At 37.4% G+C, this 25,861-nt stretch overlaps 1 protein-coding gene across 49 annotated transcripts in view; it reads left to right on the top strand.

The window, feature by feature from the left end:
- CAPRIN2 (caprin family member 2) overlaps positions 1-25,223 on the top strand; it is a 50,714-nt gene extending 25,491 nt beyond the window's left edge. For 7 of the 49 annotated variants that reach the window (XM_039471944.2, XM_039471943.2, XM_039471940.2 and 4 more), the window contains 12 exons: positions 888-931; positions 1,797-2,474; positions 4,804-4,926; positions 6,462-6,543; positions 7,585-7,640; positions 10,452-10,556; positions 12,100-12,246; positions 17,218-17,386; positions 19,032-19,217; positions 20,590-20,690; positions 23,144-23,207; positions 24,301-25,223. In XM_039471944.2, coding sequence (XP_039327878.2) covers positions 888-931; positions 1,797-2,474; positions 4,804-4,926; positions 6,462-6,543; positions 7,585-7,640; positions 10,452-10,556; positions 12,100-12,246; positions 17,218-17,386; positions 19,032-19,217; positions 20,590-20,690; positions 23,144-23,207; positions 24,301-24,869 — 2,324 coding nt within the window. In that variant the 3' untranslated portion in view covers positions 24,870-25,223. Of the gene's footprint in view, positions 1-887; positions 932-1,796; positions 2,475-4,803; positions 4,927-6,461; positions 6,544-7,584; positions 7,641-10,451; positions 10,557-12,099; positions 12,247-17,217; positions 17,387-19,031; positions 19,218-20,589; positions 20,691-23,143; positions 23,208-24,256 lie in introns of all 49 variants that reach the window. The other 42 variants (XM_039471946.2, XM_039471945.2, XM_039471970.2 and 39 more) reach the window with 18 other exon arrangements.
- Positions 25,224-25,861: the final 638 nt, after the last annotated feature.

Below are 25,861 nucleotides of genomic sequence, written 5' to 3'. Positions count from 1 at the left end.
ACATCTCCAGGCTTTATCACCATGATTTATAGAGTGAACCTTATTAGAAATATTAGTTTATACTTTGTCCCAAAAGAATACATTGGTTAAGAGGGAGGGCATTTATGGAATTTGAATAAACTTCTCTGTTAAACTACTAGTAGGATAATTCTGTTTAAAATTGTTTACAATGGAAGATATAGTAGAATCCAATACTGTAGCAGAATGAGGATATAATTAACCTAATTTGAAATATCGATTTGGGGAAAAAAGTGCTAAAGTCAGTAAAGAAAATGTATTTTTTAGATTACCGTTTGCCTGGGGAAAAATATTTGGAGCAGATGGCACTTTTGCTTTTGTTTGCTGAAGCTGGATTTATTAAATATCTCTTCTAAGGAGGTAGTCCAGGCACGGTTCTGGTAGCCATAAGCAAGAGTCAAACCATTTTCCATGTTTATTTCCCCTTAGTTTTTAATACTAATTCCAGTGCTTCAGTATCTCCACTCTGTTATCCCCTTCTAACCTTAAACTGGCTTGTAAGAGGTTTTTCAGGGCTGTTTCAAGCTGAGATGACTAATTTTTACCCCATGGGACGGGAGCTATAATGCTAATTTGAAAAAAGCTATGTTTTAGGCTAAGAGGAAATAAGTCTTATTTTTAATCAGAAATCAGTTTTTAACTGAAACTGTACTTGTGTCTTATGTAACAAGAGCTACTAGTTTGAGCTAGCCTCAGACCACATGCTAACAAGCAATAGAATTCTTCTTGCCATCAATATACTTGATTGTATTACCCTTTTTCTGTTATGAGTCTTCTGGAATATGTTGCTAGAATGAATTATAGTTGTCATCTGTCTAAAAACTTAAGAGTTCACCTAGTATTTATTGAAATTCATTTTATCATCCCAGAGTCTCTAATGGAATTTGCACAGCCAGAGATACAACCACAAGAGGTAAGATACTGAAAGACAATTTGCTCATGTTGATTTTTCAGCCTTTTGTATAGGGTTGTGGTTAGAAGCTAAGGCTCTGGAGCTTGAACCCTGGTTCTGCAGTTTACTAGCTTAGGGACTTTGGGCAAGAAACCTGGTCCAGCTGTGTCTGTTATCCTCATATGTAAAATAGGGTAATGATAATGACTACTTCATGGGGTTATTGTGAGGATTAAAGAGGTTGTTCTAATTTTGAAATTATTTAGATTTCGCCTGGCACACTGACTGCCCAAGTGTTAGCTATTTTTGCTTCCTGTGTTAGAGGAACTTTAAGATGCACAGGACTTTGCTCTCTCCAGAATTTACGCACATCGGTAGCAGAAAAAGATATTTGTTCTCTTTCTGAAGTGACATTGAAATTTATGGGAAGCAGAAAAGAACGGGATATTCAAAAACAGTATAATTGATGTCTAAGGGAAATAAAACACTGGTAACTTAGGAAATGTAAGGCTTAAGGTTACACAGTTTAACTTTGAAGTTGAACTATCCTCTGCCTTTTAATATTTGAGGGAGTCAGCTGGGGAGAGGGGTTCTAAGGCTGGCAAATGTGGAACAGCATTCATTGGTAGAGTCCGAATCAAGCAAACCTTGCTAGTCTTAGGCAAGTCAAACAGAAATTGCTACTTTTAAAGTATCGAAGTCTGTTAATTGAGGAAAAAGGAATGGACAGAGAAGTAGGAAAGTCTTTTCAAGTAGAATAAGGACAGAAATTTCATATTAGCACAACAGCTTAGATCAATGGACCTAGCAATACTAATGGAGGTGAATATTCCCTTCAGGGTCTTCTATGAATTTTGTGACTTAATTGCATTGTTTCTCTGTCTAGTTTCTTAACAGACGCTATATGACAGAAGTAGATTATTCAAACAAACAAGGCGAAGAGCAACCTTGGGAAGCAGATTATGCTAGAAAACCAAATCTCCCCAAACGTTGGGATATGCTTACTGAACCAGATAGTCAGGAAAAGAAACAGGAATCCTTCAAGTCCTGGGAGTCTCCTGGTAAGCACCAGGAAGTATCCAAGCCTGCAGTTTCCTTAGAACAGAGAAAACAAGACACCTCAAAACTCAGGTCTACTCTGCCAGAAGAGCAGAAGAAGCAGGAGATCTCCAAATCTAAGCCATCTCCTAGCCAGTGGAAGCAGGAAACTCCTAAATCCAAAGCAGGATATGTTCAAGAGGAACAAAAGAAGCAGGAGACACCAAAGCCATGGCCGGTTCAGCTGCAGAAAGAACTAGATCCAAAGAAGCAAACTCCAAAGTCTTGGACACCTTCTGTGCAGAGTGAACAGAACACCACCAAGTCATGGACCACTCCCATGTGTGAAGAACAGGATTCAAAACAGCCAGAGACTCCAAAATCCTGGGAAAACAATGTTGAGAGTCAAAAACACTCTTTAACATCACAGTCACAGATATCTCCAAAGTCCTGGGGAGTAGCTACAGCAAGCCTCATACCAAATGACCAGCTCCTGCCCAGGAAGTTTAACACAGAACCCAAAGATGTGAGTTGATCTGTATCATTCTGCTTTTGTCAGTGTAGGCATAAATAAGGTGTTATGGTAGTATCTTTTTAGTTCTCTTTAAAAAAACAGCAAAACCCATGTGAAGTTAATCTATAAAGTATTTTACCCTCTTTAGTGGGTAGGTTTATTGTTTTCCTTCGAAAACTGAGAGTAAATCTAGTTTGTCTTTGAGCCTAATCTGAGATGAAATTTCTACAATTATAAAATGTTTTAATGCCAAAATTTTAACAAATAATATATAAAAATAGTGGATAGCTTAGACAAGATCATTATGTGAACAAGTGAGTAATGTAAATACTTGTCACAGGATGGGAGATACTGTATTTCATTTGTTGTCATCTACCTGCTATATGAATAACTTTTTCTGACAAGTTAAAATTTTCTATATTCTCTTCTTTTCTACTCATCTATGGTCACTCAGTTTAGGTCTTTATGAAGAAGGTTTAGGGTTGCAGATATTTCAGTATTGGGGGAAGGAATTTGAATTAGTTCTCTATTTCCATTTCAAAATGAGAATTTTTCCAAAGATGGGAAAACTGTTGGCATTAAATATTTTGTAACTAGGTTTTAGAGTACAAGATTAGTTAAAATATAAGGCCACATTCTTTTAAGGATAAATAACCTATTTCAGGTAGTAACACTTACATTGAATAATTCTTGGGTACAATGCTATGTTAGTGTTGCTTTTTATTAAATTATAAATTAGTTATTTACCACCGTTTATAATGCAAACTTGTTACCACCTCATTTGCTGAGATATATGAACTTCTGCTTCCGGTGTTCTCTATTTCTTTTTTTTTTTTTTTATTTTTTTGTTTGTTTTTTTTCGGTGTTCTCTATTTCTATGGAGTAGTCTTTCTTGCACTTTTGTGCCATTTTAGCTAAAGGCTTTCTGATAAACTATTGACCCTCTAATATAATAATGTGAAAATATTTTGCTTGGGGAAAGCAAAACTTTGCATTTTATAAGTAAATTACCCTTGGCTTAATTCTGGTGTATGGGAACAGAATTTTGGAGTTATTTGGCTGCTTTTTCTCTCCTTTCTCTCTCTTTTCAAGTTGCTAATATTAATTTTAGCTTCTTCCTTACCCTATAGAAGATTAGCAACTTTGTTAACCAAATATCAAACAACAGTAACTGTAACATAACTATTTTTGAAAAGCATTTAAAAAGCCAATTTAATATCTCAATAAAGCTACATTTAAAAACCTGGTTTAAAATTCCACTAGGTATAGCAGTGCGGAACCTTTTTCATACAAGAATATTATCATGCTATTTGTTGAATTGTACTTAAAATCAGGGTTGTATATTTCAAAAGGCCAAAACTCATAATTTGCTTTTCTAGCACAGATAGTATTATATTGAAATCGTAGTGTTTTTTCAGTGATTGAGAGGATACTTCTGTGTGTAATGTAGTATTTTTCTGTCTTGGAATTTGAGCTGTCTAGAACACTTGACTAAGTACAGTCAAATACAAAATAGAGTTCAAAACAAAAAGACTAAACGTGAGACTGATCACTAATGTTCATACTTTCCTTCTAAAAGAGTCCTATGTGAATTCACTTACAGTCTCTTAACTCTTATTTTATCTGGTACCTTTGACAAACTTAGCTGTGTATCTTATTTGTGAATTAGAAGGTGGAGAAGTGGCGCTAATGGAGACTGGCATGCTGACAGCTTTAAAAAATAACCGTAAATTGGTCTAATTCAGAATGTGCGCAATTTTAAACAATTTAGGATGAAGATTAACCACCTTGTAAACATAAGTAACCCCCGAGAGTGTACTTACTTTATAACAAAATGTAGTGTATCCCTTCAGTTTTAGGATATGTGTGTATGTACTTACATATGTATTTACATCTTGATTTCTGAAATCAGATACATCTTAAAAATGGGATATTTAAGGTGATAGTAATTTTTGCCCTGTGGAAAAAAAACTCATTGGTATGCCTCACAGTCAGTGGCATCTTATCCTAGAGGATATTTGGTAACTCATGTCCATAATGGAAACACTCTTAACAAGGAAGTTCTGCTGGATCTTTTCTTTAAAAACAATATTCTGTATTTTAGAAAGAGTTCCATGAAAATTGTGAAGGGGAAAAATCTGTTTAAAGTTTGCTTATTTAGAAAAGGTATTTATGAGGAAATTCTTTACCTGTGTTAAATGAACATTGCTGTTTTGTCTCTTCCTTTAAGATGTAGTGATAAGCTGTTTCCTAGATTAGCTGTTTCCTAGATTAGGGTCTTAGCTGTTTCCTAGATTAGAATTTGAATTTCACTGTTACACGTTATGGGATTATCTTGTAGGTGCCTAAGCCTATGCATCAGCCTGTAGGTTCTTCCTCTACCCTTCCGAAGGATCCAGTATTGAGGAAAGAAAAACTGCAGGATCTGATGACTCGGATTCAAGGAACTTGTAACTTTATGCAAGTATGAGTCATTTAGAAAATCTTAAATGATATTTATGGGGATTCTGATTGGAAACATTACAGTGAAATTATTGTTAAGAGCACAGATTATTCTGTCAAGTTCTGGCCTTGCTGCCTCCTAGCTCTCCTAGCCTGGAGTTTAGGAAATTACTTGATTCTGCCTCAGTTTCTTTATTTGAAAAATGAGGATTATTGTTTCTACTTCCTAAGTTTGTTAGAACAACAACAACAACAAAAAGAATTAAACGTATGAAAAGCTTAACTTGCTCTCGTATCATTACTGCTATAGATCATCAATAGTAAGAACTCTGAGAACCCACTGTAAGAACCTACTGTATGCTTGGTATTGTTAGGTACCATTACATTATAGATAGAGAAAATAAGACATTCATTGCCTTCAATGGATTTATATTCCAGTTGTAGAAGATTGTAAATTTGTGTTAAATCAATAGTTAAATGATAAATTATGTTACACAGTATGTGTAAGTTGTGAGATACACTTACAGAATTTGAGAATGGTATGAGATTACTGAGGACTGAAGTAGTCAAATAAATATTTTTGTTTAGTGCAAGATCCTGAGCTTTGAATATAGGCCTGGGTTTAAATTCCAATTCTGTTACCAGCTGTTTATTTAACCTCCCACACTTATTTGCAAAATGTAGGAATTGCCTATACCATCAGATTACTTGAAGATAAAAGAACTGAAATGCTCCCTGCAAGGGTGTAGTTTATGCAAAATACTGGAAAGTTTTTTGGGAGAGCCAAGATAGGCAGATAAAAGAGAATGGTTTCTCATTGTGGAAGTGTTTTAACAGCATGAGTTAGTAAATGGTTGAAATAAATAGGTGCTCCTTGGTTGGGTGTAATAAAAATGAGGGTTCTGATTAGACTAGGATTGATGACTGTGTTTAGGGCCTTAGTAAGGTTAAGAGTTTCTTTTCCGACTTAGGCTTTAGAATTACTATTTTAGTGTTTTTGTTGTTTTGTTATGTTTTAAGACATGATCTAGCTTTGCTGGCTGAGCCTGGGGTGCAGTGGCGTGATCATAGCTCACTGTAGTCTCAAACTCCTGGGCTCAAGTGATCCTCCTGTCTCAGCCTCCTGAGCATCTGGGACTCCAGGCACATACCACCATGCCTAGCTAATTCTTAAAAAAATTTTTAGTAGCAACAAAGTCTTACTTTTTTGCGCATGCTGGTCTTGAACTCCTGAGCTCAAGCAATCCTCCTACCTCAGCCTCCTAAAGTGCTGGGATTACAGGTGTGAGCCATAGAGCATGGCCTACGTTTGTAGTTTTAACACTCTACACGCCTTAAGGGTTGGCAGTTACTTTAGATTTTACTTTCAATTCTTAATTTCTTTTTCAACGAAGACTGTTTTTGACATTTTGAGATAGTGATTAGCTAGATACTTATAGCTTTAGCTAGATATCTGTAGCTAATAGTCTATAAGCAGCATCATGAATAATTTAATGGTAATAGCTTTTAAATGAGTAATCTTTGTTTTTTACTCCTTATTTAAAATTGTGTCTTTAGGAGTCTGTTCTGGACTTTGACAAACCTTCAAGTGCAATTCCATCATCACAACCGCCTTCAGCTACTCCAGGTAGCCCCGTAGGTATGTAATCATTCCAAAGACTTGGAGCAAACATCTTGAGCTTCCAGCTGTTTGTTGTTGTCTTTTGAAATGATTTTATTTTACATGTCCTAATATATTGGTGTATTTTTTCTGCCTGTATCCATCTGTTAACAGTTACATGTAGGTAAATGCCCATTAGGACATTAGTGTACTTAACTGACTTGTTTTCATGTTTTGGAGAAAGGCTCTGGATAGATGAATGGAAATACTCAATAGCTTTTTTATAATTTATGTTTTTGGAGTGAATTCTAACTAGAACTTGCTTGACTCCTTTGGACTCTAAATCTAGTGTTGAGGCTTTTGGGTCTTAGCTACGGGTGAGATTACCACAATGAAGTGTAGAATAGTGATTAACACAGTAACTAATGAAGGAGGCTACATTTGAATCTGGCCCAATGCTTCAGTGCTTAGACCTTTTGCTCCATGTTTGTTTCTCTCCAGAGAGGAGTGACATAAAGCTAGTCCAGCTGTAGTGAGCAGTATACACCAGCTTGATGATTGGTGTAGCAATTCCTGGGTGAAGTAAGGAGAATAAATAGAGAATAATTAATAAAAGTGATGGATGTTAACAAAAAACAAACTATATAATTGAAAAGTATGTTAATGTATGTAATCAGAAAAAAACTGAACAGGTGATCCAGATAAGGTTGACTTTGAAATTTGTGAAACTTAAGTTTTATCAGTTAATTGCTATGCCTGGTGGCTCAGTTCTTATCTTCCAGATCACTATTATCAGTTATTTTTAAATGTCTGTTCTTTTTTTTTTTTTTGAAAGTCTCGAAATGCTACTTTTGCCCATTCAACCTTAAAACATCACTCTGTGTCACAGTGGAACTAGTATTTTCCATTCTTCTACAGTTCTCTTTTTAAAACTCTAATAGAAAGTGCATGGTGAACTTGAGACCTAGTCCTTCCAGCTAATGTCTTTTTCTGTGAAGTGTAAACTTTAGTTTCCTCCTAGTTGATATGCATAAACTTTTGTCTTCTCTTAGTAGTTACTGTTTATTTTACTCCTTGCAGCATCTAAAGAACAAAATTTGTCCAGTCAAAGTGATTTTCTTCAAGAGCCATTACAGGTAACTTTCCAAATTAATCTTTTATTCTTCTTTGCTACTGAAGGAAGAAGCTCTTACTTTGGAAAGAATAGTCAGACTTACTGATTCTAATGTACCTAATAAACTTATTAAAAGTGTTCTAAGCATATCTTGTTTTGTAGACTAAATATAGCTTGTCCTAAAATGATTACCTGATGACTATGCTGAAAACATCTATTGTAATACAGGTTTGCTGACTTTAGTAAGGAGAGAGCAAGCCTGAAGAGATTAGAGGGTGCCTTGTCTAAGAATATTATTTTCTCTTGAGCTTCTTAAGTTGTTTAATTTAGTAGCATAGTAAAGGGTCTGTAGAAAGAAATTAATTGTTTTATTCATTGTTAACCAGTCCCCTACCCCCACAGTAGTTCACATTCTGTGGAACTTATTGTCACAGAATAAACTTAGAGATACAAATGGACCAGATCACTGACATTACTAAATGAATGCCAGTTCCATTTCCATCAGTATTAAGAAGGTTCACTTGTTTTCTGGTCATTACCTTTGAACAAAAATTTCTCTGTGTCCCTCTGAAAAGCTTATGACAGTTCTCCTGACAGTAGCTGCTTTGACTATAAGTTAAACATTTTGACAAGGTTGTTCAACAGTTGCAACCTTTTATTCCTAAAGCTTTGGAGTAAATAACATTCATTTACAGTGGTTTGTATATATTTTGGTGAGGTGGTGGTTCTTTTTTTTTTTTTTTTTTTTCCGTAAGAGAGATGGGTCTTGCTATGTTGCCCAGGCTGATCTCAAACTCCTGGGCTCAAGCAATCTTCCACTACAGTCTCCCGAAGTGTTGGGGTTACAGTTGTGAGCCACTGCACCCAGCTCTTAATTTTCAAACTGTATTTGTTTTAGCAGGGTATTTTAGGGTTTTTCCTACTTTCCTCCAGTTCACTCACTGCTTTTACTAAAGCAGTTAAATTTTATCTGTTCTAGCTGTTTAGGATTCTGCATAAGGCTTTCAATTGACAAGTTAAAGTTTTTTTAAAAGCTCTGCTCTAGGTTAGTAGTTCTCTGGTGCAGGCTGTGGGATGGTTGCATCAGAAGCCCCTGGTGACTTTAATATGATACACATTTCTAGATAAGACCTTTGAGCTATTGTAGCACAATTTTCTAGGATTGTACCTGTATTTTTAAAAGCCTCCTGGGCTGGGCATGGTGGCTCATGCTTTTAATCTCAGCCCTTTGGGAAGCCGAGGCAGGCAGATCATAAGGTCAGGAGATCAAGACCATCTTGGCTAACACTGTGAAACCCTGTCTCTACTGAAAGTATAAAAAATTAGCTGAGCATGGTGGCACACGCCTATAGTCCCCACTGCTTGGGAGGCTGAGGCAGTAGATTCACTTGAACTCGGGAGGCAGAGGTTGCAGTGAGCCGAGATCATACCACTGCACTCCAGCCTGGCGATGAAGCAAGACAACGTCTCAAAAAAAGAAAAGCTTTCTGGATAAATCTTCATACCCGTTTTTTGGAACATTAGTTTCAAACATTATGTTTATTCACCATCAGCCCACCTCCAACTGGTCTACTTAAAGAGCGGGAATTTGGAAGGAAGAACTGCCATCACTTCTAAATAAATACTAATATAAATGTCTTTGCTATTACATGAGCCTTTTAAGTAAAATTCAAGCCATTTAAAGATTATCGAATGGCCTAAGATGCCTTAACTTAGCATCTGTGGAATTTCCCTTAGCAGTAGAGTTATTTCCCCACAGCAGCGAGTTCTGCTTTTCTTGGGCTCTTGTCTCATTAATGACAGAGCCAAAAGAAAGACCTAGTTTTAGAAACACTCTAATCTCATAATGGTTCTAATATTTTGGCCAGATCTAAGTTATGCCTATTTATTTGGTTAAATAAAATGTTCAAAACGGTTTCAGACATTTTTTTTTCCATAAGATCTTAAAACTTAATCCCCATTCTTCTTCCTAAAAAGTAGCATACCATAATGGTTCCTTCAAGAAGGTCACAGAAACATAGTTTCTCTGTTTTGTTACCCTTCATTAGTTTCCAGTTCACCTATTTTATTACTTGGGCTTCTGAGAACCACATAGAAGCATTTAGATAAAAGGAGTGAATTTACTGACACTTTGGGTCTTGCTGTTGCCAGATTTTTATGAGTGTCTGCTATATTTGAATACCTGTTGTGCCATAGAAGTCTTTCCTAGCTACTCTTCATTTTCTGTTGGCTACAGTTGTCACAACTTTAGTTCCTAATGTGTTTTCTCCCAATTTTTATTTTACACATACTGTCAACTTTAATTTTTCACTAGAATTTTCATTCTGATTTATGTAGAGCTTATTTGTCCTGTTTATACTTCAGCCTGCCTCTTTAGGACGCTGATAGTACTTAGCGTGGAATCATAGTTATTACGATCTCTGGCAGAGCTGACCCTACAGTGTTAAAGGTGCCCAGCACTCACCTTCCTGTGAATGGTATCTAGTGCAGGGCCAAGAATCAGTGAAAGTGGGATGAGAGGTGTAGTTTTGTGGCTGGGCCTGGTAAGGCAGTGTAGCAGTCTGCTTGGGTTTGAATCTCAGCTCTGCCAGTTAATTGTAGTATGATCTTGGGCAAATTTCTTAATGTTTCTTTGCCACTGCTTAATTGTCAAGAAAATGAGAATAGTATCTACCTCACAGATTACTGTTAGGATTAAATATATTAACATGTGTAAAGTGTGTTTAGCAGGGTGCTTGGCACATGTGGCTGTTCAGTTAGAGTAACATATTAGGAAGGTCAGGGCCCAAGAAATATAAAGTGAACAAAATGTGCCTTTTTTTCCTGTGTCTAGGCTACTTCTTCTCCAGTTACTTGTAGCTCAAATGCTTGCTTGATTACTACCGATCAGGCTTCTTCTGGATCTGAAACAGAGTTTATGACCTCAGAGACTCCTGAGGTAAAAGACCGATTGTTTTAATTTCTTTTGTGTCTTAAAGAATAGCACAACCAGTTTATCTTATGAATTACAGGCATGATTAGTTGAATGATGTAACATTTATACTTTATTAATGTATTGCCTTCTGTAGATGTTGTGATCTTGGAACTTGTACAGGTAACTTTATTGTGGCTTTGCCGCATAAACAGATTTAATATTGTATTGCCGTATCTAGTGCAGTAAATGTCAATTTTAACATAAAAAAGTATAGGTTGCATTAAGTCAAGTTTTACGTTGAAGGACTTTTAGGAGAAAAGTCTCTTATTTGTGTAACCAAAAGCTCAATAACTTTATATTGTTAATATTAGCACTTACTGAGTTGAAATGAATTAGTTTTGTTTTGGCTTTGTCAAAAGTATTTTGAGTTGGGTATGGTGGCTCTTGCCTGTAATCCCAGCATTTTGGGGAGGCTGAGGTAGGTGGATCACTTGAGGTCAGGAGTTCAAGACCAGCCTGGCCAACATGGTGACGCCCTGTCTCTACTAAAAATACAAAAATTAGCTGGGTGTGGTGGCATGTGCCTCTAGTCCCAGGTACTCAGGAGGCTGAGGCTGGAGAATTGCTTAAACCCAGGAGGTGGAGGTTGCAGTGAGCTGAGATCGCACCACTGCACTTTAACCTGGGTGACAGAGTAAGACTCCATCTTAAAAAAAAAAAAAAGCAGTTTACAGTATTATGTTTGTGCTTTCAATTCTGAGTTACAGTTTTTGCTAAGTTTGAGTAAATCCTTGAGATGGACATAGTAAAATGAATTTTGAGGGGTACTTTAGCAACTATCAGATATATTTTAACTATTAAGGATATGTATGCGTTATAGAATATAAGAAAATATAGATAATCCTTAAGTTTCTATGGTGCTGATATGATCTAAATTCAAATTATCTCATTCCTCATTTTAAGAAGAGGAAGAAGTGATTGTTACCAAGTAACTTATAGCTATCTGCTTCACAGTCTAGTTGAGATTGGTTTTTGGTATTTTTTTAAGACTTTGGATTTATAATCTGTTATGTCAGGAACTTGTGGCTTCCTTAGGTAAGGATTACTTAAATTGGATTAGAGTTGTTTTCTGTTTTAGGTAGCTGACTTAGAAACCCACTAGTAAGTGTTTAAAATAGAGAAAAATTAATACTAGACAACTAACCCAAGGTTTTTCTTAAATCTAATTCTGCTGTATAAATTTTGAATAATACTAGGTTCTTAACTGGAAAATACCATTTCAGGGTTTGAAAAGGACTAGGTGCCTGTAAAAAGTTCAGCCCCTCATCTGTTAGACTGGTTATTGGTAAGACTCTTTGACTTAGTCAGCAAGCTGTGCAAAGCAAATACTGGTGTGCATCCTCAGCAATTGAGATTTGAAATTGTAAGCAAAAGCTATTCTTTTGCATTCCTGTGTCCAAATGTCATCCTAAAGAACTTGCTGACTTATGCCAGTTTGGGTTTTAGAGTAACTTAACTGCTTGTTATATGGCAGGTGATTGGCTGATACTGCATTTCTCCTCCCCAGGCAGCAATTCCCCCAAGCAAGAAAGCGTCTTCATTAGCTTCTGCAAATCCTTCCATGGCAAAGGGATCTGAACAGGGCTTCCAGTCACCTCCAGCAAGTAGTAGTTCAGTAACCATTAACACAGCACCCTTTCAAGCCATGCAGACAGTGAGTATAAAACATGAATGATGATTGCAGTTCATTATTCCTGTTAAAAAGCCATTGTTTCTCTTGCGTAATTATTGGGTACTGTGAAAAGTTTGCCTTTTGTAAAACTTACTTGGGTTGGTAGAATTATATTTGGACAGTGGCAATACTGTTTGTGGCAGAAGAGTAGAAAATCCACAGCCTCTAAAATTTTGAATGGGTGTTTTATCAGAGCACAATTCCCTCTTTCAGTATTAGTAACAGGCAAAGCTGAGGACCCATATTAAACAAAAAATGTGTGGGTGAGAAACAGGGTTTTCTACTAACAGCTTAATAATACTAATTATTAATGTAGCCTTGTAGTATAGTTTGAAATCATGTAGCGTGATGCCTCCAGCTTTGTTCTTTTTGCTTAGGATTGTCTTGGCTATGCGGGCTCTCTTTTGGTTCCATATGAAGTTTAAGGTGGTTTTTTCCAGTTCTGTGAAGAAGATCACTGGTAGCTTGATGGGGATAGCGTTGAATCTGTAAATTACTTTGGGCAGTATGGCCATTTTCACGATATTGATTCTTCCTAACCATGAGCATGGAATGTTTTTCCATCTGTTGGTGTCCTCTCTTACTTCGTTGAGCAGTGGTTTGTAGTTCTCCTTGAAGAGGTCCTTTACATCCTTTGTTAGTTGTATTCCTAGGTACTTTAGTCTTTTTATAGCAATTGTGAATGGCAGTTTGCTCATGATTTGGCTCTCTCTTAGTCTGTTATTGGTGTGTAGGAATGCTTGTGATTTTTTCACATTGATTTTGTATCCTGAGACTTTGCTGAAGTTGTTTATCAGTTTAAGGAGATTTGGGGCTGAGATGATAGGGTCTTCTAAATATACAATCATGTCGTCTGCAAATAGAGACAATTGGACTTCCTGCTTTCCTAATTGAATACCCTTTATTTTTTTTCTTTTTGAGACGGAGTTTCACTGTTGTTGCCCAGGCTGGAGTGCAATGGCGCATTCTCGGCTCACCGCAACCTCTGCCTCCTGGGTTCAAGCAATTCTCCTGTCTCAGCCTCCCAAGTAGCTGGGATTACAGGCAGGTGCCACCACGTCTGGCTAATTTTTTGCATTTTTAGTAGAGACGGGGTTTCACCATGTTGGCCAAGATGGTCTCGATCTCTTGACCTCGTGATCCACCCTCCTTGGCCTCCCAAAGTGCTGGGATTACAGGCGTGAGCCACCACGCCCGGCCCTACCCTTTATTTTTTTATTCTTGCCGGATTGCTCTGGCTAGAACTTCCAATACTATATTGAATAGGATTGATGAGAGAGGGCATCCTTGTCTAGTGCCGGATTTCAAAGGGAATGCTTCCAGTTTTTGCCCATTGAGTATGATATTGGCTGTAGGTTTGTCGTAAATAGCTTTTATTGTTTTGAGATAACGTTCCTTCGATACCTAATTTACTGAGAGTTTTTAGCATAAAGCGCTGTTGAATTTTTTCGAAGGCTTTCTCTGCATCTATTGAGATCATGTGGTTTTTGTCTTTGGTTCTGTTTATGTGGTGGATTTACGTTTATCCACTTGTTTATGTTGAACCAGCCTTGCATCCCTGGGATGAAGCCTACTTGATCATGGTGGATAAGCTTTTTGATGTGCTGTTGCAATCAGTTTGCCATTATTTTATTGAAGATTTTTGCATCTATGTTCATCATGGATATTGGCCTGAAGTTCTCTTTTCTTGTTGAGTCTCTGCCGGGTTTTGCTATCAGGATGATGTTAGTCTCATCAAATGGCAAACAAAAACATGAAAAAATGCTCATCATCACTGATTATTAGAGAAATGCACATCAAGACCACATTGAGGTACCATCTCACACCACTTAGCATGGCGATTATTAAAAAATCTGGAGACAGCCGGGCGCAGTGGCTCAAGCCTGTAATCCCAGCACTTTGGGAGGCCGAGGTGGGTGGATCACGAGGTCAAGAGATCGAGACCATCCTGGTCAACATGGTGAAACCCCGTCTCTACTAAAAATACAAAAAATTAGCTGGGCATGGTGGTACGTGCCTGTAATCCCAGCTACTCAGGAGGCTGAGACAGGAGAATTGCCTGAACCCAGGAGGCGGAGGTTGCAGTGAGCCGAGATCGCACCATTGCACTCCAGCCTGGGTAACAAGAGCGAACCTCCATATCAAAAAAAAAAAAAAAAAAAAATCTGGAGACAACAGATGCTGGAGAGGATGTGGAGAAATAGGAACACTTTTGCACTGTTGGTGGGAGTGTACATTAGTTCAACCATTGTGGATGACAGTGTGGCACTTCCTAAAGGACCTAGAACTAGAAATACCATTTGACCCAGCAATCCCATTACTGGGTATATACTCAAAGGATTATAAACCATTTTATTATAAAGACACATGCACACGTATGTTCATACAGCTGCACTGTTTACAATAGCAAAGACCTGGAACCAACCCAAATGCCCATCAACGATAGACTGGACAGGGAAAATGTGGCACATATACACCGTGGAATACTATGGAGCCATAAAAAATGATGAGTTTGTGTCTTTTGTAGGGACATGGATGAACCTGGAGATGGCTATTCTCAGCAAACTGCCACAAGAACAGAAAATCAAACACCACATGTTCTCACTCATAGGTGGGAGTTGAACAATGAGAACACATGGACACAGGGAGGGGAGCATCACACACTGGGGTCTGTTGGGGGTGCCAATGGAGGGACAGCAAGGGGATGGGGAGGTCGGGAAGGGATAACATGGGGAGAAATGCCAGATGTAGGTGACGGGGGGATGGAGGCAGCAAACCACATTGCCATGTGTGTACCTATGCAGCAATCCCACATGATCTGCACATGTACCCCAGAACCTAAAGTAGTATAAAAATAAATAAATAATTTAAAAAAAAAACTAATATCAATACTAGTGTTATTCCCTAACATCAGTAACCTGAAATACCAGACACATATATGGGTATTCTGTCATTGCAGAAACTTGCATTTAATTTTATCCTGGTCTCAAGATGGTTTTTGGAGATTTGTTCAGATTTGTGTGGTGTTTTAAATTATGCATCTTTTTTTTTAAACAAATTGTAAAGCTTTTTTTTTTGGTAATATTACAGCTAGTTTGGTATGTTTATTCTCTAAACAAAGGCTAGTATAAAACAGTTCTTTGTTGTGGGGGAAGACTTAGTGAGCCAGTAAATACCCTTCCTGTTGGTGTCCTACTCCAAGCACTTGGGAATGATGGTGGTAGTGGGGCCAGTGGAGTAACAGTGGAAAGCAGGCACCACCCAGGGAAATCAGCTGGTGAATCCAGACAGCTGAATTCACTCAACTGATCAATTAGAATATCTTAGTTCTAGATAGATACCTTGATTTCCTTGCTTTCACTCTTTTTCTGTCAGTTCATCCTGCATAGTATAGCCTTGTTGGTTTTACCTTTTCTTTTGTCTAATTAAAAGCAAGCAGTGTTCCATTACAGAATGAAATTGAGTCCTCGGCCTGACACTCAGTACCTTTTCACATCTGTTAACCTGCCACACTTAGTCTCTTGAGCTTGCCTTATACATTCTTGTCACAATACCTTTTGCTCATGCCAATCTGTTTTCTCTGCCTGTTTGAATTCTACCCAGTTCACATTGGTTCTTACTGATTTATTGATTATATAATAGTTACAAAACCAGGCACTGTTCTTAATCACTGAGGTTGTAGCAGTGAGAAAAAGAAAAGTAGGCTCAGGAAACTCGACATATTATTATGGAGGTAGGAGGGCTAGGGAGGCAAATACCTCTATATCAGGTGCTGTGTGATGTAAGGAAAAATGGAGCAGAGTTGGGGAGGTAGAGAGTCATAGAAGGAGAGATCATTGCTTGCGACATGGTAAAGATTCAGTAAATGGTAAAATATTTCATTCATCTTTAGTTTTTGAAAAAAGACTCCTTTCCCTTATATAGCTTTTATTCTCAGTAAGCATTATTATGATAGCATAATAGCAGGAAGATTAACTTTTGCTCTTCAGTGTAAATTCTATCAGGAATCAAGTAGGAGTGTTTTGATTTGATTCTTTTACTGTGGTAAAATATATGTAACACAGAATTTACCGTTTTAACCTTTTTCAAGTATACAATTCGTGGCATTAAATACATTCATAATGTGCAGTCATCATCACTATTTCCAGAACTTTTTCATTATTTAAAACAGAAACTTAGTACCCATTAAGCAACAACTTCCTATTTGTAACCCCCTCCACAGCTCTGGTAACCTCTATTCACTTTGTTTCTGTGAATTTACCTGTTCTATCTAAGTGGTATCCTGTATCATTTTTCCTTTTATATCTGAATTTCTGCACTTTGCATAATGTTTTCGGAGTTCATTCGTGTTATAGAGTGTATCAGAATTCCATTTTTGTACTGCTGGATAATAATCCATTTCATGTATGTACTTCCTTTTGCTTCTCCATTCAACTATTGGGTATTTGAGTTGTTTATACCTTTTGGCTATTCTGAACAATGCTGCTATGAATGTGGGTATATAAATATCTATTTGAATCCCTATTTTCAATTACTTTGGGCATATAGCTAGAAATGGAATTAGTGGATCATATATTCTGTATGCTTTGAGAAGACAGTACACTATTTTTCATAGTGGTGGCTGGACCATTTTGCATGCCTACCAGCAATGCATGAGAGTTTCAGTTCCTCTGCATCCTTGCCAACACTTATTTTCTGTCTTTTTGAAAGTAGTCCTACTAATGAGTATAAAACTGTATTGCATTATCGTTTTGATTTACATGTTCCTAATGATTAATGATAGTGAGCATGTTTTCATGTGCTTATTTGCCATTTATATTCTTTGGAGAGATGTCTGTTCAAGTCCTTTGCCTGCAAAATAGAAGTTTTTGATTGTAGAATTTTGCTGGATGTCACCCTTAAGCATTTTCTTTGAAACTTTCCAGATGACTCAGTGTGTCCTTGTCTTTTAAGGTATTTAATGTTAATGCACCTCTGCCTCCACGAAAAGAACAAGAAATAAAGGAGTCCCCTTATTCACCTGGCTACAATCAAAGTTTTACTACAGCAAGTACACAGACGCCACCCCAGTGCCAACTGCCAGCTATACATGTAGAACAAACTGTCCTTTCTCAAGAGACTGGTAAGATCTTTGCATATGGTATTTGGAAGACTTAGATGGATAGCCAGTTAAATGGAAAGCGAGTCTGGCAAGTCTGGGGTGATACTTTAGAAGTATTCTCCTGACTAGTAAGCATTATTTCTTCATGTGTTCCTCCAATGTTGAGAAAAACCTAATGCCTTTTCCTGTATTAAGTTTACCTATTAATTTTAATTTTGTAGACATGGAACTGAGGTGGCTGATTTAACCTTGAAGTAGGTTTGTATTTTTAAATCTATTTGCTTTGATTACCACAGATAGTGATTGAGGTAAATGGATACCATCTGGCTGCTTATATGAAGGTTTTGAAACCGTTCTGTTAACCCTTTTAGCACAGATAGTTATCTGTCCTTTTTTATCTTATAAAAAAAGATTGAAGACTGAAGATATAACTTAGTATGCTCATTGTATCATTTGCTTAGAAATGGGAGGTTATTTTGATCATGGGAGGCTATTTTCTTTCATACAAGAATAGATAACTTTGTACTTTGTCTTTTTTTTTTTTTTTTTTTTTTTTTTTGAGACGGAGTTTCGCTCTTGTTGCCCAGGCTGGAGTGCAATGGCGCGATCTCGGCTCACCGCAACCTCCGCCTCCTGGGTTCAGGCAATTCTCCTGCCTCAGCCTCCTGAGTAGCTGGGATTACAGGCACCCGCCACCATGCCCAGCTAATTTTTAGTATTTTTAGTAGAGACGGGGTTTCACCATGTTGACCAGGATGCTCTCGATCTCTTGACCTCGTGATCCACCCGCCTCGGCCTCCCAAAGTGCTGGGATTACAGGCTTGAGCCACCGCGCCCGGCACTTTGTCTTAATTTAAGAAGCACTTGTAGATTTTTCATAATGGTGTTTCAGATTCCTATTGAATTTTTTAACTGAAGGTGGAGCAAATGAATTGAGCGTTCTGAGTACTTGGCTAAGCAAGTGATGAAGAGGTAGTAATATAATTCCTGGGACCTAGGCACAAATGACCTGATTCTCTGCTCCCCTGTACTGTTGAAAGACAGGGCAGGTGATGTACGCAAATGTGCCTTCTCAGATATAGTACTAATTAGAATCAGATTTCTTTTACTCCCTCATTTGGAATATTTAGCCTGCTTTTAAAAAATTATAGTAAAATAGGCATAAAATTACCATTTTAATCATTTTTAACTGTATAGTTCTGTGGCATTAAGTTGTTGTGTAATTATTACCACTGTCCACCTCCAGAACTTTTTCATCTTCCCCCAACTGAAACTTTGTAATCATTTAATACTAATTCCTCCTCCTCCTCTCCCCCCAGCCCCTGGCAACCACCATTCTACTTTCTGATTCTGAAAATGACTGCTCTAGGTACCTCATATAAGTGGTATACAATATTTGTGCTTTTGAAACTGGCTTATTTTACTTGGCATGTCTTAAGAGTTTATTCATGTTATAGCATGAGTAAAAATTTTCTTCCTTTTTTAGGCTGAATAATCCATTATGTATATGAATTATGTATTTGAGATATGTAGATGAACTATATATATGAATGTATTTCCTATTTATTTTTAAAGGGAGCAAATTAATGATTTTGATATATATTGGCTTTTAAGTATAAAGACTATTATCATTTAACTCTTAGACTCTAAAACCGTTTTTCTTAAGCAGCAAATTATCATCCTGATGGAACTATTCAAGTAAGCAATGGTAGCCTTGCCTTTTACCCAGCACAGACGAATGTATTTCCCAGACCTACTCAGCCATTTGTCAATAGCCGGGGATCTGTTAGAGGATGTACTCGTGGTGGGAGATTAATAACCAATTCCTATCGGTCCCCTGGTGGTTATAAAGGTATGCCCTGAATAAAATTTAATTCTACTGAATTATTTCGTCTGTATGTTTACTTGACTCGAACCATTTTTACCTAACCCTGCTCCCTTTTGTCATTTACAATGTAGTAGAGAATTTTCTGTTTGTGGATAGTAGAGTATTTTTAATATAAGTATTCTCTGTAACAGAGGAACTAACTTTCTGAATGAAAAGCAGATTGAATTTGTGACTACTGAAGTGAAAAAGTTTGACCATCTTGTTTTACAAAGGATGAATTTTCATATTTTAATAATGTTTTTCTTTTGTAAGTCAACAAAAGTTAAGTCAAACTCTGCTAAAAGTATGTCATGTTTACAAAATGCCCATTTTCTAGTTATTTGTTAGATTATGTCACAAAGAATATAGAATTTGAGGTAATCTCTTAAATTTTTGTTATGGTTCCAAGTATCCTAGCCGGTACTTATTATTAACAAAAATAATCCAGACAGGCTGAGTGCAGTGGCTCACGCCTGTCATCCCATTACTTTAGGATGCCGAGGTAGGAAGATCATTGAGGCTGGGAGTTTGAGACCAGCCTGGGCAACATAGTGAGACCCTCTCTTTGCAAAGAATTTTTAAAATTAGCTGGGCATTGTGATGTGCACCTGTAGCCCCAGCTACCTGGGAGGCTGAACTGGAAAGAATGCTTGAGTCCAAGAATTTGAGGTTACAGTGAGCTGTGATCTCACTGCTATGTTCCAGCCTGAGTAACAGAGCGGGACACTGCATATAAAAAAACAAACAACAAAAAAACAACTCTAGACAGAGGTCCTAAGTAGCTAATTGCCCTACCACCACCCTTTCCCAACCACAACTTGCATTCCAGCAGTGGTAAATGTCTAAACCTGGCTTCTTTGAAGACAGCAATGTTTTATAAATGTATGTTTTACTGTGGAAGCAATATTAGTAGAGTTTGCTTAAAGAAGGCATAAGTCTAATGATGGCATTATATAATCAATTTAACTTTTAAAGCATATAGAATTAGACTGTTAAAAAGTTTAATATGGCCAGGCATGGTAGCTCGTGCTTGTAATCCTAACACTTTGGGAGGCTAAAGTGGGTGGACACAAGGTCAAGAAATTGAGACCATCCTGGCCATCATGGTGAAACCCTGTCTCTACTAAAAATACAAAAAATAGCCGAGTGTGGTGGTGTGCACCTCTAATCCCAGCTACTTGGGAGACTGAGGCAGGAGAATCGCTTGAACCCCGAGGGATGGAGGTTGCAGTGAGCTGAGATCGTGCCACTGTACTTCAGCCTGGGCAACACAGTGAGACTCCAGCTAAAAAACAAAACCAAAAAAAGTTTAATATGATTTTGTCCATAATCTTATCTAAGTTTGTTTATTTATTAGGTTTTGATACTTACAGAGGACTCCCTTCCATTTCCAACGGAAATTATAGCCAGCTGCAGTTCCAAGCTAGAGAGTATTCTGGATCACCTTATTCCCAAAGGGTAAGTAAGAATAGTTGTCATAGTTGAATTAGCGGTACAGTTGTTGATGTTAAGTTGGTGATTCAGGTACATAACAGAGTCTTAATTTGTTTTCTAAAAGTGCACTCTTAGTTTTAGAACTACTCGTAAGTCTTATGGAGAGTTGAGTTGGAAGCTTTTTCCAGTTACCCAAGGAAGAAAAATAACTGCTTGATATATGAAACTTAGAAGGTATTAAGAACATTATGAATCCTGTTTGCATTAATTCATTATTTTATAGGAGAAACTGGGGTTCAGAGGTTAAGGTCATTCATCAGAGAAATTGTAAACGAAGATTAGAACATGACTTTCTTATTCTAGAGCCCATGATTTTAACATTACTATGTTGCCTTCAACTTAATTTGCCTAAAAAGCAAATATAGCAAAGCCCTTTTTCATAAGGTTTTTTTTTGTTGTTGTTGTTTATTCTTATTTGAAGAACCCAGCATATTTTATTTACTACACATGATAAAAGACTTGTAAGAGTGTGTTAGAAATTCCACTTTAACAAACCTTGGGAATTTATGGATTCGAATCTATACTACATCAGCATTTTTAGTTTTGAAGTTTTACAAGCCTTTGAGTATGTATATGGTACCATAGTGAATTCTGTTGGCAATATGTAAAAATACCTAAGCTTGAAGAGCTTACAGTTACATGAGGTAGGATGGATAACTACACAGAGGCAGTATTGAAAAGGGTGAAGGCCGGGTGCAGTGGCTCACACCTGTAATCCTAGCACTTTGGGAGGCTGTGGCAGGTGGATCACTTAAGGTCAGGAGTTTGAGACCAGCCTGACCAATATGGTGAAACTCCATCTCTACTAAAAATGCAAAATTAGCCAGATATGTGCTGGCACACTCAGGAGGCTGAGGCAGAAGAATTGCTTGAACCTGGGAGGCAGAGGTTGCAGTGAGCCGATATCGTGCCATTGTATTTCAGCCCGGGCAAGAAGAGCAAAACTCCATCTCGAAAAAAAAAAAAAAGAAAAGTGTGAAAAACACCTTGGATCTAAATGCCTTGGGTTTGACTCCTCGTTTATCATTTCTCTTGCCTTGTGACTTTGGATATGTTAGTGAAACTTTTTGAGCTCTAGTTTCTCATCTGTTTTTCATCTAATCCTGAGGGGTAGTGAGGTTTTCTCCGTGAGATATTCTGAGAATTAAATGAACTAAAGCACTTAAGTGCTTAGCACCACAGAGCCAGCGGTGTATATCAGCCATGCAAATATTAGATGTTATTACATGATCCTCAGGGAATGTATGTGAGGGGAGGATGTCAATTAATATAGACGTCAGTAAAAGAACTGTCTCTTCTTAATACCGCTATTATAGTATTTTTGTGTGCTCTTTTACATTTCTTCCTGAGGAACAAGAAATTGATAATACTGGTTGCTATTGCAAAGCGGGGACTGGGAGTATGGAATAAGAAGCTTTATTATTTTTGTTGTGTACTTTCTTGTCCTGCTTCAATTTTCTATTGCATATCATAATTGTACCACTAATTAATTCTTTTCATGGATTGTATGGAGGTTGGCTTCCTTCATCCTTGGGGAGTTTGAAGTACTGCCCCTGAAACATTTTTTTTCTTAATATATTGGATTATATTTCTAGGCAATAAATATATTTATTCAATATAATTTTTATTTTTTATTTATTTATTTTTTTTTTTTTGAGACGGAGTTTCGCTCTTCTTACCCAGGCTGGAGTGCAATGGCACGATCTCGGCTCACCGCAACCTCCGCCTCCTGGGTTCAGGCAATTCTCCTGCCTCAGCCTCCTGAGTAGCTGGGATTATAGGCACGCGCCACCATGCCCAGCTAATTTTTTGTATTTTTAGTAGAGACGGGGTTTCACCATGTTGACCAGGTTGGTCTCGATCTCTCGACCTTGTGATCCACCCGCCTCGGCCTCCCAAAGTGCTGGGATTACAGGCTTGAGCCACCGCGCCCGGCCCCTCAATATAATTTTTAATGAATTTCTTAAAAAATTCCCAAACCCCAACATAGTTGGTATTAGTCTTCCCAGTTTGGTGTATACATAGAGCAAGGTTGAAAAAAATCTGTGTTCTTGCTTTATGATGTCCTTTTATATTGAGATGAGGGACAGAGGACCATGCCACATTTAAAAATGTCTCTCATTACCTAGCATCGTGTCTTTTACATAATATTCTCCAAATGCTTTATTGTTTTTGGGGCATTAACATATCTAATTGGTCAGGTTAATTAACAGATGAAGCAAGTAATGCCGCTGTAGCTCTTGCCTTGTTTTTCTTGGTGTTTGGCAACATCTGACTTCTTGGGTTGCTGGAGAAGGCCAGATAAAGAACTGAGGGGACTTTAGTCTCACAGATTGCCGGCCGGTACTGTCCTGTGTGATAACCAGTTACAGTCCTGCATTCTTAATACCAAGGTAAATATTACATGTTTACTTTAGGATAATTTCCAGCAGTGCTATAAGCGAGGAGGGACATCTGGTGGTCCACGAGCAAATTCAAGAGGTAAGGATAATTTAGCTGAACGGTTTATTTACCCAAAACATGTCTCTAGCTCTTTCTGCATCCTCAACCAAGTTCTTCCCAAAGCACAATGCTTTTCAGTATTGATCTTGTTGAGCTTTTCAATTTGCTTGACTGTAATACTGAAGTACGAAGGGAGATATTAGACTCCTAGAAAGGCTATGGAAACCACTGTAAATTGAATTAAAAAGGTGGGTATTTTTTAAAAAATCTGCTCAACACCAGAGCATATTTAACCTTATATATTCACTGTGCTGATTTCAAATAGTTCATGTGATGGTTCGGGATGGTGGTTTTTGTAATAATAGGTACTTCTACTTACTCTAGTGTCACTGCATTAATAGAGTCAAATAAGCAACAATTAAGACACAGTGACTTGAAACCAAAGCAGCATACTTATAACACTTTTTAAAATGTGAAGGAACTATTAAAAGTTTGGTATAATGGAGAAAAAAAGATCACTGAAGATTAACTCTGTTACAGGAAAGCATTCTTTTCCTTCTGAAAACAAAACAAAACTAGTATTCAATTTGCCTTTGCCTTAGTCTGAGCAGTGTTTTTGTATGGCACCTAAAACAGTTAAAGTGTATGTTGTCACATTAACTTGGGAATTAAAAAAACCAGCATTCATCAGCTTAGTTCCCTGGTGGCTAGTAGTTCTAAAAATTGGTGTTTTATGTAATCTCCCATTTTCTTAAGACCTTCTATGTTAGCTGCTTTGTAGAATGATCTCTAAGAATTTAAGAATTATGGGAGAAAGATTAAGTAAAAAGTGTTCAGACCTGAGTTTTAGACTTTGCTAAGTTATCTTGCCTTTTGAGGGGCACATTTTCTTAAAGTCTTAGAAAAGGTTCAATTAGACAAGATTATTTTGGACCTTTCTGGCTTTAGAAGAGTATTATAAAAACCTATTGCCAGAAAAATCTAGAAAAGTATAATCTAGCTATATATTGCTTTTGTTTTGGAATTTACTATAAAATGTATCTTTGTCTGTTTCAGTAGCCGACTAATGTTAAATATTGTGTTCAAAGCTAACTGCTTCATTATGAGAAACTCACTGTTGCTAATAAAACAGCAGGGTGGAGTGATTCTTCTCAGGTGAGCAGCCCAGAAAGAGACAACGAAACCTTTAACAGTGGTGACTCTGGACAAGGAGACTCCCGTAGCATGACCCCTGTGGATGTGCCAGTGTCAAATCCAGCAGCCACCATACTGCCAGTACATGTGTATCCCCTGCCTCAGCAGATGCGAGTTGCCTTCTCAGCAGCCAGAACCTCTAATCTGGCCCCTGGAACTTTAGACCAACCTATTGTGTTTGATCTTCTTCTGAACAACTTAGGAGAAACTTTTGATCTTCAGCTTGGTAGATTTAATTGCCCGGTGAATGGCACTTATGTTTTCATTTTTCACATGCTAAAGCTGGCAGTGAATGTGCCACTGTATGTCAACCTCATGAAGAATGAAGAGGTCTTGGTATCAGCCTATGCCAATGATGGTGCTCCAGACCATGAAACTGCTAGCAATCATGCAATTCTTCAGCTCTTCCAGGGAGACCAGATATGGTTACGTCTGCACAGGGGAGCAATTTATGGAAGTAGCTGGAAATACTCTACATTTTCAGGCTATCTTCTTTATCAAGATTGAGAGTCAGTACAGTATTGACAATAAAAGGATGGTGTTCTAATTAGTGGGACTGAAGGAAAAGTAGTCCTTGTTCTCATGACCGATTGGTTTAGGAAAATGTTTTCATTCCTAGAGGAAGGAGGAGGTCCTTACTTTTTTGTTTTCCTTCCTAAAGTGAAAAATCAAGCTGAATGACAATTAGCACTAATCTGGCACTTTATAAATTGTGATGTAGCCTCGCTAGTCAAGCTGTGAATGTATATTGTTTGCACTTAATCCTTAACTGTATTAACGTTCAGCTTACTAAACTGACTGCCTCAAGTCCAGGCAAGTTATACAATGCCTTGTTGTGCCTCAATAAAAAAGTTAATGCGCCTTCAGTATTCCTATTTGATTAAACATTTAGTTGAGAGGTAAAATGTCTTCTTTTTAATATTCATCACTGATAACTCTTGAATGATTATTACTTCATGGGTTCATGCTATTATTTTAAAATAAGACATATAAAACAGTTTCTTCTAGGGTTACTTTTCTCTATTATTATACATGCCATTCATTAAAACATTTGGTATGTTTTTCTTGGGCCAAATCATACATTCTTCTTGAAGGTATTCTACTATTTTGCAGTAGGACATGGACTTCCTTTAGTTAGCTATCTTCGGGTTGCTACTACGCGTGTGGTACTATAGTAGGAGATACACAGATAATACTACTGGCCCATGCATCAGTAAGACTTACACTTTCTAGTATAAGAATTGAGAATCTAGTGGATTTTCAATTTAATTTGAGTAGGCAAAATGCTAAGACATTAAAAAGCATAGGCTCTATGATCAGGCAATGCTGTATTTTAGAGTCCTAATTCTGCCACTTAGTAGCTGATCTTAGAGAAGTTATATTGCCTCTAAGCACTTGTGTGCACTCTTTCTCTCTCTCTCTTTTTCTGTCTGTCTCTCTGTCTCTGTCTCTCTTTTAAATACTGTTTCACAATTGTAAAATGTGAATGATGATGAATT

The sequence above is a fragment of the Saimiri boliviensis genome, chromosome 7 (assembly GCF_048565385.1).
Source record: "Saimiri boliviensis isolate mSaiBol1 chromosome 7, mSaiBol1.pri, whole genome shotgun sequence".
NCBI lineage: Eukaryota > Metazoa > Chordata > Mammalia > Primates > Cebidae > Saimiri > Saimiri boliviensis.
Note: the sequence above shows the minus strand (reverse complement) of the source record. Positions and strands in the feature narration are given on the sequence as shown.